Source organism: Hakea prostrata, chromosome 3, assembly GCF_041222555.1.
Source record: "Hakea prostrata isolate BN-2017 chromosome 3, UWA_Hpros_2, whole genome shotgun sequence".
NCBI classification, from domain to species: Eukaryota; Viridiplantae; Streptophyta; class Magnoliopsida; order Proteales; family Proteaceae; genus Hakea; species Hakea prostrata.
Genome location: NC_142602.1, coordinates 64,332,176 through 64,347,137, shown reverse-complemented (window position 1 = coordinate 64,347,137; position 14,962 = coordinate 64,332,176). Strand labels below are relative to the sequence as shown.

Below are 14,962 nucleotides of genomic sequence, written 5' to 3'. Positions count from 1 at the left end.
TATCTAGACTACTGTCTCTGCTCTCTCAATGCTCTAACATCCTCTACAACCTGAGTCAACTGTGACTCCATCCTCTCCTACCTTGACTCTATCCTCTCTATGATGGAAGCCATAGAGCGCATCTGTGCACATAGCTCCGAAGACTCTAGAACTGTGAGTGATGGACCTCCGATCTCAAAATGTGATGATGTGGGGATCTCATGATGGCTTGGATATGCCTCATACATCTTGGTGTCATCTCCTGCTTGGTCATCTGTATCCGGACCAGCACCCTGGTCACCACCATCGGACTCGTCATCCTCCTCATCTGAGTCATCATCATCCTCACCCTCTGACCTCTCGGCCTAGCTAAGTTGCATCTGAGGGATAGTCTTCGTCTCAATGTCATACCCTAGATCTCGTGTTTGTAGCTCGGTATACTCCAGTCTCACCCCGAAATGCCCGAAGATGAGTGTAAGTAGACGTCCGAAGCAAAGGTTCCGTACGCCCAAATGCTCCACAACCTCTAGCATGACATTCTGGATGATGAAGGATAGATCAACCTCAAATCCCAAGTAGATGCGGTAGATAACTAGAGCCTCCATCACTGATACTCTCTCGTGATGCCCAACCTTCGGAATGATGTACGGCCCACAATGCGACCGATGACCCTATCTAAATCAGTCATCTATGCACTAGTCCGTGGAGCGTAGCGCGCTCATCTCTCCAAAGACTGATGCAAATCTCGTGCAGCTCGTGAGGTAGAAGGAAGGAATCTATCTCTGCTCCTGCAGGTATTCATACGCACTCATGAGGGTAGTAGCAGCGGGCACCCAGAATATCTCTGCCAGTGTGCTAGTAGAAAACCGAATCCGCGTTTGGCTAGATGCAGAGCATAAATATGAATACGAGTATTAGGGAAACGATTCAGATACCTCTGGAGTGAGTAAGTCACTTGTTTATATAGACTTTACCTCCAATAGTTCATGATCTTTGCGGATGACCGTCCGATTGTAGGGTTTTTCCCTAGATGTTCGGGGGTGTGGTTGGTTTCCCATCCTGGCACGATTCCCCCTCCGCCTTAACAGTATTTACTTCCTATAAGTCAGTTCCGCTTCCCTAAGGATTCAGGAGGTCGTTCATGGCTTGTAACCATAATGCAGCACCTTCATACGATTGTGGATTAGGTTAAAGTGGGTCATGATTGTGGTCTAACCGAGACAAAGAATGTGAACCCGGTTCGATGGATTCAGTGTAATTTTCTTCATATCAAGAAGAGTCAGAAGTACCCGTGAAAGCAGGATGAGCACGGGGTCTCCTAGATACTGTTTTCCTCCCAACCATAGAATAGGAAGAATACCAAAGAAAATAAAGGATAGAATATAACACAAAGGACAGAATAAAGCCAAAGAGAAAGAATAACTATGGAAATGGAGGGCAAAGTTATATAAACTTACTGATCAAGTGAAGAAGGTCACGAATAGACAATAAAACCCTTCTAAAACTTCCGTAAATCCCAAACTTCAACCACGAAGGAACTTAAGACAAGGTTGAGGGAAGGAATGGAAGGCAAAAAGGTGCAACTCTCAACACAGTACAAGGGTTGAAGCAGGAAGCAAAAGACGATTCGAAAGTTCAGTAGAATCAAAAGTGAAGAAGATGAAGACAAGAAGAAGATTCTTATATATCCCTTTTAGATTCTAATTTGAAGGGCCAAAAGGAAGACAAATCAAATGGTTCACAAAACGAGACCTTTAGGATCTTAAAAGATTCTGATCAAATGAATCATACTAAATTTTCATCAACGGTTCTGAAGACAAATGAGATTAACGCCTATATATAAGGCCACGTGGAAGAGCCATCATCAATTCAAAAAAGGGTGACGTGATTTCATTAACACGTGGCACCATGACAAAAGATTTTGGGGAAACGCGCTGCCCCATTATGTGAACTTAACTATCATATTCACGCCCTCAATTTGTCTTTCCCGAGAAAAATTTTTGATGATAAATACAAGATTTTCTTTTGTTGACAGAATGACAGAAGATTAAAAGTCTCACATACCGAACATTGAATCCGGATCTTCTCCCCGTCGGAAGAGCACAGAGTGCTCCCCCATGGCTTTCTGACCACAAACATCAGTGGGTCTCACTGGTGAAAAAAAAACTTTTTTTTATTTTTTCCAAAAAGTATTTTTCATCGTGGGCCCCACTGATGTTTGTGGTCAAGAAGCGTGGGGGAGCACTTTGTGCTCCCCGTACCAGTCGCTGATCTGGACTCCCGAACATTAAGGACCTGGGCTCGACCTAGGAATACGGACCAAGTCTCATACGCCAAACATTCAAATATTCGAGTAGACGACACTGGGGGGCTTATGTTATGGTCGAACCCAAATGATATGGTCAAACTTGGATATCATGGTCGAACCAGTTAAGCCGGAATTAGATTGGTATTTGACCTAATGTGTGATCCGGTCACACGATCATAGTAACACCTTGAGTCTGTATCAGATTCTATTATTACTCTCCAAGTGGAATTCAACTAACAAAACGAAGGTTGGTTCTTGATATAACTCTACAACAAGAACTCCTCTTAGTAATCGATTAAAGGGAACTATATAAAAAGGTATTGTTATCATCATAAGGTATGCACTCTTAAGTTATTGAATTCACTGAGAGATTGAGCTTGATTCCTTTGTTCGTTTGAACTAACTTGTTCGTAGGAGACAAAACTCGACTAAACCGATCCAGCACGTTTTTGCAAGTTTGAGCGTTCAACCAGGGGAGACCGAATTCTGTAACAACACTTGGGATCCCAAAGTTTGATTCCAAGAATTAGAGTCCAATCGGCATTTCTTAATTTAGAACTAGTCAAGACCAATAATGTTTCATCTATGATCTCCATACGAAGGAGACTAGGGCTAGAATCTTGATTAATGGAACATAAAAGCACTAATTTTTTATTTGTCGTAGCATATGTGATATCTTCGATGTGATTCTTGGAAAGCAATACATAGGATTTTCAAGACTTAATGGTTTTGATATCTCAACCCTTGTAATCACAGTTGGATCTCAAAACTGTCAATTATCATATTCTAAAAATGCACAAGAAATGTCTAGAATAACAAATTAATGTAGACTCAAAAGCCTCAACTTTGGAGCAAAACCAAGCTGATCTTGATTCGATCTATATTAGATTAGTATTAGCCGACTCAAACATACGAATTCCATTTATACTCTCAATCATTATCAAGTCAAAGTCAATAAGTCTATTGTCCCTTCCATAAGGCAAATTTTGATTAGTGTAGCCAAGTCCATCCCATAAATTGTAAACCAATTATTTTGGTGTATCATTGACAACACTTTCTTTGTGATTATAGAGTATAAATCATCAATTGAGCTTTACTCGTTAAAATCTTCAATCATCATGCCAAGGCCTTCTTGGATTCATCAACACACAATTTAGGACCTATAGTGATTGACCCCAAGATATCAGAATTCTCATAACCGTTTTAAGTTTTTGTTTAAAAACTAGTGGGAAAACTTCAGCATAAACAGTAGCAGTGGGTAGCAATAATTCCTAATGAGGGATTTGAGGCCTTCCGTTTTCTTCGTAGAGTTCGACTATACCCTTATCTCTAAAGTTATAGATGACCGTAAGCAAAGTGTAAGGGTATGCACATAAGGGGATGCATTTAATTAGGAAAAATTCTTATGAGCACATCATAAGTAAAAGACCATGGATTCAAACTCCCTTGGGACAGGGCTCACCCCTATACGTAAGTTACCTCTTCCGCCATATATTCAAGTTATAGTTCCCAAGAAAAGTTATAATAAGCTTGTTGCCATAATCCAGGAACAAGTTCCATGGATTCTAAAAAAGATAATAAGTGTTATAAATAATATTGATTGTGGATATCCATTACCCCCAAATAGACAATACTTCCAATTGAAGATGTCACATCCCGCCCAAATACACCCAGCCTATACCCTATCTGGGTTACCCAGGGGAGTGATCCACAACCCAAAGAATCAAGTTTAGGAACGATCATATCCATTTAGCACAATAACATAATCAAAAGCAAAAACAAATCATTGTATTATAAGTTAATAATAAAATTCAAGAAAGGATCTCAGAAGAATCACTAAGAATATCAGAGTGCAAAATAAAAAGATACCAAACAAAGACAACTGTAGAGTATAGCGGAAATATACTCCACAACATAGGCAGAAGGTAGATCAAAATCTAAGTAAAGCTCTAAGCTAATACAAGTAAGTAAAAGATAAGTCTAGAAAAAACAAGAGAAATCTAATCCACATCGTCAGTCGGCTCTTCTTCTTCTTCAGTCTTCATCTTCTTCACCTTGCGCTTCCTTATATGGACCGTCATCGTATTCCAAACCTGCAGAGAAGTCTAACAACATATATGGTACAAAAGGAGTGAGTTTCGAAAGAAACCCAGTAAGGCAGTTAAATCCATATTAACATAAATAATAAGATTTCAAAGCAAAACATGAATGCAATATGGTATGAGACAAACAATGAATGTATGAATCTAACTCTAGGTATGTTGGTCGCTATTGGCAGACATGCTTTAAGTCATAGCACCATGCTTCTTTAGGTAGGTCTCATCACACAACGCCGTTTGGTAGTGGGTAGGAACACTTTCCGGACAACCTTGGCTGGGGTTTAAGTCACCGCCCTCTCACATCACCATTTGGTATAAGTATTGGCGCATGTCAGGGTTAAGCCTAGCCAAATGCAAGTCTTCTACTTATTAATATCAACTCAGTTCCAGATACGTCCATTCCTCGCCCCTGGCGATTCTTTCCGGTATCCTTCACACTAGAGTCCTCATAGTCCCTAACTACGGACTCACCAACCCTATAGGTCATCCATATATGGTAAACAGGAAGCTCTCACGTCCTCTCATGGGTTGGTTACCGGTCTTGAGTGCCCGTGAGCCCAAGTCTATCCATATGCAACCCTACCAATAAATGGCCCCCACAATGTGATTCACGTCCTCTCACGGGTTGGTTACCGGTCTTGAGTGACCATGAATCCACATTGCTGCCACGGGTCGTTCAATCTCAATACCCTTCCAAATCGGGTTTGATATAACGGGGTATTCCTAGCCAAATTGCTAGACAATCCTAAGTATGACAACCAACAATTCAGGAAGGTGCCAATGGGCATCTTCGGAGAACATCCCATACTATTCCCTCCGATGTCGAAGGACAGAAGTGTCAAAAGGACACCTCTCCTTCCCGAACCATACTTAATCAATCACAATCACAAATCAATCATATCATACACATTTACAGTATATAGAAAATATATCATAATAAGATCCATCTCATTTACACCTGACAAATAAAGACATTCATAAACTAAAGAAAGCAAGTAAATAATACTACTATAATTGAAGTAAATACAACAGTAATATAAAAGAATCTAATTACGGTAACAAATCCGAAAGATTCTAATATAGAAACTAAAATCACACAATCTATGCTATTATAGAAGTAACCATCCTTACCTTATATAACTTGAAGAGAATCTCCAAGGATCAAGGAGAATCTTCCCAAACTTGGCAAGAAGGTCCTAAACAAGTATATATATCATATTAGGAAAGAAACCTAGAAGGTAAGAGATCAAATCATCCAAAACAGACCAAATATGAGGTTGCTGTCCTCATTGGTCGATTGATTGGTCTACTGACCCAGTCGACCAACAGGGTCAGTGACAAACAAAAACAGGGATTTTTGGTCCGAAATCCGAATTTTGTGATTCGAATCGCCACCAAACAAGAAAGGAATCATCATGATAGTATTCTAGTGCTAAGGAACAAACCCAACACTATCATTGATCAAAGATCTAAAGACATAAATAAGGAAACAAAACTTACCATAAATGTATCAATCATGGTTTTCGAAGAAAGCATGGTATGATCAAGAAGAAAGAACTAGAGATTGATAGGTTACAACTCTTGTAAAGAAAACACAGCGATTGACTACTAATATGATCAATAAAATAGATCTAAGAAGATCAAAATTTGAATCAAAAGATGAACGAAAGACAAGATCATGATTTAGATCATGATTCCTTCAAAAGCCTGCAATGATCATGATTAAGATCATTGCATTAGCCATTAATCCTTAGGAAATCATGAGAGACGAGTAGAGGGATGCTTGCAACAAAGAATGCAACATCTTCTCTACTGTCTCAGCCTAAAAAGGAAAGAAAATCATAGATGGAGAAGAACAAGAAGAGAGTGTAGACATACCTTTGATGCAAGAGGAAGAAGATTATTTGAGTTATTGCGAGAAATCAACCAAGGATGCAAGGAAATTGATTGGAATGGAGCTCTGACTCGTTCCAGAGGCTTAGGAAACAGAAAATATGAAGTAGACTCAAGATTAGGCTTAAATAGAGCAAGAAAAGACCTAAATCCGCAAAACAGATCTCATTGGTCGATTGATTGGTTTACTGGCCCCAATCGACCAATCAAGCGACCAATGGAGATAGCAAGGTACAGAAATGCACTGTTTTGGACATACTTCTTTGTTTGACGTCCGATTGATTCGAAATTCAAAAGGGAACTTCACACAAACATACTAAGATTATCTAGCATGAATTTGACATCATCCATGGTCCAAAAATCAGTACTTTATAAATTGGGAACATGAATTTCTAAATTGGAAACAACATGGTTCTCATAGCAAACTCACCACGGATTCAAGGGAAGAATTAGAGAGAACAAGGCTTCACTCTAATGGAATATCAAAAACATATCAGAGGCAAGAATAACTAAATAGAAAATCTAAAGAATACTAATCCTAGAATGAGAGGAATCAAAAATAGAAACTTACTAGAATGCTTATATCAATGGTCAACATAGAAGGCTAAAATGGCTAGAAAGAAAGGGGAATTGATTCGAATAGATGAAATACATTAGAACAATAGTAAAGGCTAAGATCAAACATGTTAAAACATTAATTAGAAAAGAAGCTACAGTAGAATGGTCATGCTGTCCAAAATTCAATCAAAATCAGTGAAAAATTGAGGAGATTCACCATGTGGTTTCAAGGAATGCATAGAGTGATTGGGGGTTCACTCTAAGACATAAGGAGATTAGAGAATAGGTAGTTACAATAGTGTAACACCTTCTCCACAATCAAAACATCAAGATAGAATAGTAAGAAGAAGAAAAGAGAGAAGAAAGAGATAGAACACTGAAATCAAGGTCCAACTTCAAGGTGTAACATTTAACTAACCTTTCTTTACGCAAAACAGATAGGGTGTCCTAACTTCAAGGTGTAAATTTTCATATTAGTTTTTATGTTCGAATATTCTATTTAATCTTCATTACTTCAAATATTAGAAGATGCACTTATTATTTAATGTTTACATAAAATTTAATTTGATCTTTTATTTATATTAGCTTACATCATGTCAAATCTTACGAAATTGGAGTTTGCGGTCCTCGATATAACGGACAAGAATTACTTGTCATGGGTCCTTGATGCTAAGATCCACCTTGACACCAAAGGTCTTGGAAATGCAATTATGAAAGAAAATGATGCATCCAATCAAGATAAGGCGAAGGCCATGATTTTTCTTCGCCATCATCTCCATGAAGGATTGAAAGCAAAATATCTGACTGTGAAAGATCCACTAGAATTGTGGATCAATTTAAAAGAAATGTACAATCCAAAAGACGGTAATCCTACCTTAAGCTTGCTATGAATGGATGCACTTGAGGTTGCAAGATTTTAAAACTGTAAGCGAGTACAATTGTACAGTTTTTAAAATTAGTTCTCAGTTGAAATTATGTGGAGAAATTATTACTGATGAAGACTTATTAGAAAATACCTTTTCAACTTTTCATGCTTCAAATGTGTTGTTACAACAGCAATATCGTGAAAAGGGTTTTAAGAAGTATTCTGAATTGATCTCATGCCTCCTTGTGGCTGAGCAGAATGATGAATTATTAATGAAAAATCATGAAGCTCGTCCTACTGGTTCTGCTCCATTCCCTAAAGTGAATGCAGCAATTCATGATAAGCATGAAAGAAGACAAAATTATAATCGTGGCCGTGGCCGTGAACGTGGACATGGACGAGGAAAAAGACAGAATAATTATCGTCCTTATGATGGAAATAAGCAAGAGAAATGCAATGATTCTCAAAGTAACTCTTCAAAGAGTAAAGATAATGTTTGTCACCGATGTAGAATGAAAGGCCATTGGTCGCGTGTTTGTCGTACTCCAGAATATTTTGTCAAGCTTTATCAAGCTTCAATAAAACAGAAGGAAAATAATGTGGAGACGAATTTGACTTTCCAAAATAATGATATGGAAGCAAATTTTGGTGGTCTCACAGACATTACACATCTAGATGCTGCAGACTTCTTTGAAGACAATATTAGATGATTTGGTTTTTTTTTTTTTTTTTTTTTTTTTTTTTTTGAGTTCGAATAAAATTTATGTTATGTTTTCAATCATTTTATTTTATTCATTTCTTCATGATTTTCTACATTTTTTTATGTATTCCTTTTTCATTTTAATGAAGAATATGGATGTCCCTCAATTTTTAATTGGATCCAAGATTTGTGAAGAAGATATATGCCTCGCAGATAGTGCTACGACGCATACTCTACTAAGAGATAGAAAATATTTCTCTTATTTGAAGATGGAGGAAGTCAAAGTTCATACAATATGTGGTAGTACAAAATTAATTGAAGGCTCTGAAAGAGCTAATTTATTATTAACTAAAGGAACCAAGTTGGTAATCAATAATGCATTATTTGTTAGTAAATTTCAAAGAAACTTATCAAGTTTCAAAGACATCCGTCAAAATGGCTATCATATTGAGACTACATATGATGGTAAAACCGAATATCTTTGTATTACTACAAAAGTGACAGGTAGAAAATATATTTTGGAAAACTTACCTGCTTTTTCTTTCGGTTTGTACTACACAAATATTCGCATGGTTGAAATACATGCTTTGGTGAATCAAAAGAATTTTGATTCCAATAGTTTTATTATTTGGCATGACTGGTTGGGCCATCCCGGGTCGAATATGATGCGAAAAATTATTGAAAATTCACATGGTCATACCATTGAAGAACCAAAAGATTCTTCAATTCGATAAATTTTCTTGTATTGCATTTTTGGAACGTATACAGGGTGATATACGTGGACCCATCCAACCATCATGTGGACCATTTAGATATTATATGGTTTTATTTGATGCATCTACAAGATGGTCACATGTATGCTTATTATCAAGTCGCAATTTGGCATTTGCAAGATTGCTTGCTCACATAATTCGATTAAGAGTACAATTTCCAGATTATACAATAAAGACAATTCGTCTTGATAATGCTGGTGAGTTTACATTTCAGGCTTTTAATGATTATTGTATATCAATTGGAATCGCAGTTGAACAGCCTGTTGCTCATGTTCATACCCAAAATGGTCTACCAGAATCATTTATTAAACATCTCCAATTAATAGCTAGACCATTGTTTATGAGAAAAAGCTCCCTATGTCGGCATGGGGATATGCTATTTTACATGCAGCATCACTTGTACGCATCAGGCCAACAAATTATAAGAAATTCTCTCCATTATAATTGGCTTATGGTCAGGAGCCAAATATTTCCCATCTTAGAATATTTGGTTGTGCTATTTATGTTCCAATTGCTCCACCACAACGCACAAAGATGGGTCCCCAAAGAAAGTTGGGAATATATGTTGGATATAAATCTCCCTCTAAAATTCAATATCTAGAACCAATGACTGGAGATTCATTTAAAGCAAGATTTGCTGATTGTCATTTTGATGAATCAATTTTTCCAACATTAGGGAGAGAGATAAATAGTTGGAAAAAAAGATTGATTGGAATGCATTATCTTTATCTCATTTAGATCCTCGTACTAAGCAATGTGAACTTGAAGTTCAAAAGATAATTCATTCAAAAAATATTGCAAATCAGCTGCCAGATGCTTTTACTAACTTGTCAAGAATTACTAAATCTCATATTTCAGCTATGAATGCTCCAATTCGAATTGATGTCTCTGCAGGACAATCTATTAGTGCAAATGAGACTAAACCACGTTTAAAACGTGAAAGACCAATCGGTTCCAAGGATAAATTTCCTATAAAAAGAAAGGGAGCAAATGATATGGAGACAATTGATCATGAAAATTCTGAAGGCATAACTTTTCATAAAACCTTAGAAGAGGTTTAGGTACCTGAAAATAATGAAGAGATCTTAATTAGTTATGTCACTACAGGAAAAAGATGGAACCGAAAAGATATAGTTGTCGACAACATTTTTGCGTATAATGCTTCGGTTGAAATAATGAAACAAGATGAAGATCTTGAACCTAAATCCATAGATGAATATAAACGAAGAAATAATTGGCCAAAATGGAAAGACACAATTGAAGCGGAATTGAATTCACTTGAAAAACGTAAAGTTTTTGGATATGTAGTCCAAACACTTGAAGGTGTAAAGCCAGTGGGGTACAAATGAGTTTTTGTGCGAAAGATAAACCAAAAAAATGAAGTCGTAAGATATAAAGCACGACTTGTGGCACAAGAATCTTCTCAAAGGCCTGGCATTGATTATATGAAAACGTATTCTCCTGTGGTGGATGCAATCACTCTTCAGATATCTTATTAGTTTGGCAGTGCATAAGAAACTTGACATGCGTCTAATGGATGTTGTTACAGCCTATTTATATGGCTCACTCGATAGTGAAATTTATATAAGAATTCCTGAAGGATTCAAAATGCCTGAAACATATAAAAATTCCCTGGAAATTTGTTCAATAAGATTTCAAAGATCATTATATGGATTAAAGCAATTAGGGCGTATGTGATATAATCGCCTTAGTGAATATTTATTAAAAGAAGGGTACAAAAATGACCCAATCTGCCCTTGTGTTTTTATTAAAAGATATGGATCTAACTTTGTTATAATAAATGTATATGTTGATGACTTAAATATCATTAGAACTCCTGAACAGCTTTCAAAAGCAGTTGACTATTTGAAGAAAGAATTTGAAATGAAAGATCTTGGAGAAACAAAATATTGTCTTGGCTTACAAATTGAGCATTTGACAAATGAAATATTTGTTCATCAATCAACTTATACATTGAAGATTTTAAAGCGATTTTATATGGATAAAGCACATCCATTGAGAACCCCAATGGTTGTAAGATCGCTTGACATAAAGAAAGATCCATTTCGACTCCATGAAAATAATGAAGAACTTTTTGGTCCTGAAGTACCATATCTCAGTGCAATTGGGGCATTAATGTATCTTGCTAATAGTACAAGACTGGATATATCATTTTCTGTAAGTTTATTAGCAAGATTTAGTTTTCTCCAACACGAAGACACTGGAATGGTATTAAACATATATTTCGGTACCTTCGAAGAACTATTGATTTGTGATTATTTTGTTCAAATGAATGTGGACATCAGCTTATTGATTATGCAGATGCAGGATATTTATTTGATCCACACAAAGCTAGATCTCAAACAGGTTATTTATTCACTAGTGAAAGTACAGCTATTTCTTGGCGTTCAACAAAACAAACTATAGCTGCCACTTCTTCAAATTATGCAAAGATAATAGCGATTCATGAAGCAAGCCGAGAATGTGTTTGGTTAAGATCTATGACTCAACACATCCAGGAAACATGTGATCTTCCATTGGATAAAGGAATTTCAACATTATTATATTAAGATAATATTGCATGTGTAGTTCAACTGAAGGGCGAATACATCAAAGGAGATAGAACGAAACATATTTCACCAAAATTCTTCTTCACTTATGATCTTCAAAGAAATTGTGAAATCGATGTTCAACAAATTCGTTCAAGTGATAATTTGGCAGATTTATTTACTAAGGCATTGCCTACTTCAAGTTTTGAAAAACTGGTACATAAAATTGGGATGCGTAGACTCAAAGATATTCAATGATCTTATCATCAGGGGGAGTAAAATACGTGCTGCACTCTTTTTCCCTTTATCAAGGTTTTATCCCACTAGGTTTTCCTGGTAAGGTTTTTAATGAGGCAGCTAGTGATATATATTTTTTAGATATGTATACTATTTTTCCTTCACTAAGATTTTTTTTCACTGGGTTTTTTCTTAGTAAGGTCTTAACGAGGTACATTATCTATTGATGGACATCCAAGGGGGAGTGTTATAAATAATATTGATTGTGGATATCCATCACCCCCAATAGACAATACTTCTAATTGAAGATGTCAACCACCTCAGCATATAATCTTGGTGATTCACATTTCCATCTTAATTGAAGATTACAATGATCTCAACACGCAATATTGGCAGTCAATATTTCCATTCTATGCATCTTCTATCTTGGACGGCAATCTATCTTTCCATATCAAGAATATCTTATTGTGTGCAAGAATCATATATTGTATTTCCATATCAGAGTAGATGCTCCTTCTACTATAAATATGTAATGCACTCAACTGAATGAATCATTTCTGATTGATCTTGTTCTAGTTTTCTTTTTTATCTTTGATATATTTTCTTTATTTTATAACAATAAGCTCTATTTTTTTTAAAAAAATTTTTGGTATTAATAAATTCAAAAAGCAATGTACTTAAGGTTTCAAAGTTGGAACAAAAAAAAAAAAAGAAAAAAAAAGCGCGTTCGATTTAAGAAAGGACTTGATAATAATTAAAATACAATGTGAAATTATTGTATCATATTAAACAGTAGGAGTCACGTGCACCAAGTACGATATTTTGTGAAAATTTGTCAATCTATGATTTTCCACAAAACTATATGAATTTAATTTTATTTTGAAATCCCTAATTGCCACAAGGAATTTTTTGTGGAATAGTTACAACATCCACAATACTTTCTAATTATAAAGATATGTATGGATGAGAATTTGGATTTGTTTACAAACATAAAATTTTGAGCATTATTTAGAAAGTTAGATCTTGAGCTCCATGAATCTATAGGAAGTTAAAGAGGATAAAAAATAGTAACAAAGAAGCAAGGAGTGAAACATCCAGTAATTTTAGTATATTACTTTTGCAGTCGTGAATGTCTTCCTGTAATTACCTCTACGTCACTCTAACGCTATAAACATTGCATTCCAGATTAGCCGGACTTGGTGGATCAAATCACAGCATTTTATTGTTGATCCTCGCCTTTCTTTTTCAGTTGAGGAAATGCTCTTTAAAGTGCTTTTGATTAATGGAATCTTTAATTTGTGAAGAAAAAAAAATTAAAACTGATCCATGCAAACTAGATTTGCTACTATGGTTTCAAGGGTTATTTTACTGTGATTTTACTCTACAATAAGAAATGTACAATTAGAGAATACAATCACAAACCAAAATCAAATAAGAAATAAGAAATAAGAAATTGAACCCAAACCATTAAAAACTAATACACACCAGCCGAAACCAAACTAAAACCCAATCAATCCAACTGGAACCAAATCCAAACCGAGTAAACATTTAAAATGGACACTAAAACAGAATAATCCATAATAATAATCCTTTATTATGGTTTGGATTCGATTTCCTTAAATTGGACAATTAAAGTGAAGAAATCAAAATGAAACGGGAGCCAACCAATCCATTGAAACCAAAAAAAAAATTAAGTGACAAGACTCATTCTTCTCAACATGACATTTGTAGAGTTGTTATGTGGGGAACGGTTGAACCCACGACCACTCCATCGAAGAGTCAGGTTCTTAACCATTCTACTAACCCTCCATTGACATTTTCTTATAATTGTCTCTATAGCTAATATCCTAAAGCTGTAAAGATCATACTTTTCTGTCGCATCCAGAAAAAGGAGAATCAAAGGGACAAACCCAAATTTAGATTTCTCATATAGTCTTATGAAAATAGATTATTGTGCAAAGAATAATATTATATTTGACAACAATGGCAAATTTATGAAGTGGTATCTAGCATTTCAAGGTTCTGGGCTCTCAGGAAGATTGGATTTGATGGGATTTACTTCAAGTTTCATGGATTTAGTGAAGACAAAATGGAGCTATGATATCATTGGCAAACTTTGATCAAATTAACTCATGCCCTAACTACTATGGACCGAATCATGCAAGGGTATTATCAAATGAGAGAGAGAGATGATGACGGAGTTCGGCAATGACTCCCTACGTCTCCAGGATTCAAGTTCGAATCCAAATCCACTATAATCTGGAAATTACAGAGAAGGAGAAGAAAGAGAGAGTTTACAGATAACACCTGATACTGTTCATCAATGAAGCCAATACTTCCATTGAGTGCTCTCCTAGCCTCAATGATCAAAAGCCCCAACAAAGAACCATCAAGAACCACCAAGAAGCCATTACCGCAGGAGCTTGAAGATGAACGCAGCCATGAAAGCTCCAGAAACCTCAAAATCGCAGAACAGAGGAAAAATCCCCAAATCGTATTTGCATATATCAGAATGAGAGTGAACCAAGGATAAAGCTATACATAGCAATGAACCATCAATTGAACCAACCGGTTCAATTTCACTTAAACAGCGAAAAGTCTAGATTAACCCCCAACAATCTCCCCCTTAATCCGTACATCCAAAATGACTATAGTGAACTGGATTACGACCATCATCATCCAAGTGTACCTGCACACATAAAACAAAGAGACCACAGTACAAAGCAAATAACAAATATGCAAAGTACCTAGACATGCACTAACTATGCAACACTAAGGACTCCATGCAGATACACCATGCAACAAACTGCACCAGGTAGAGAAACCCTAATCAATAACTCATGATTCACAACTCACTCATATAATCATGAAGAGCACACATGCACACACCAGGCATATATCTCATAACAGAGACAAACAGAACAAGAGTCATAAAAATTTGGGCAGCATCTCCCCTAAAACTGCAACATATGCAAACCTGATAAACAGACAAGACAACAAC

At 36.1% G+C, this 14,962-nt stretch overlaps 1 protein-coding gene across 1 annotated transcript; it reads left to right on the top strand.

The window, feature by feature from the left end:
- Positions 1-7,430: 7,430 nt before the first annotated feature.
- Positions 7,431-8,412, top strand: LOC149022751 (uncharacterized). The gene is made up of 2 exons (XM_089147693.1): positions 7,431-7,701; positions 7,784-8,412. The coding sequence occupies exons 1-2, from the start codon at positions 7,431-7,433 to the stop codon at positions 8,410-8,412; spliced, it is 900 nt and encodes a 299-aa protein (XP_089003819.1).
- Positions 8,413-14,962: the final 6,550 nt, after the last annotated feature.

What these genes read in the sequence shown, in the direction of transcription:
- LOC149022751 (XM_089147693.1), top strand. Translation starts at nt 7,431, where the DNA reads ATGTCAAATCTTACGAAATTGGAGTTTGCGGTCCTCGATATAACGGAC. An exon ending in AATGTACAATCCAAAAGACG is followed by an intron (nt 7,702 to 7,783) that starts GTAATCCTACCT and finishes ACAATTGTACAG; the next exon opens with TTTTTAAAATTAGTTCTCAG.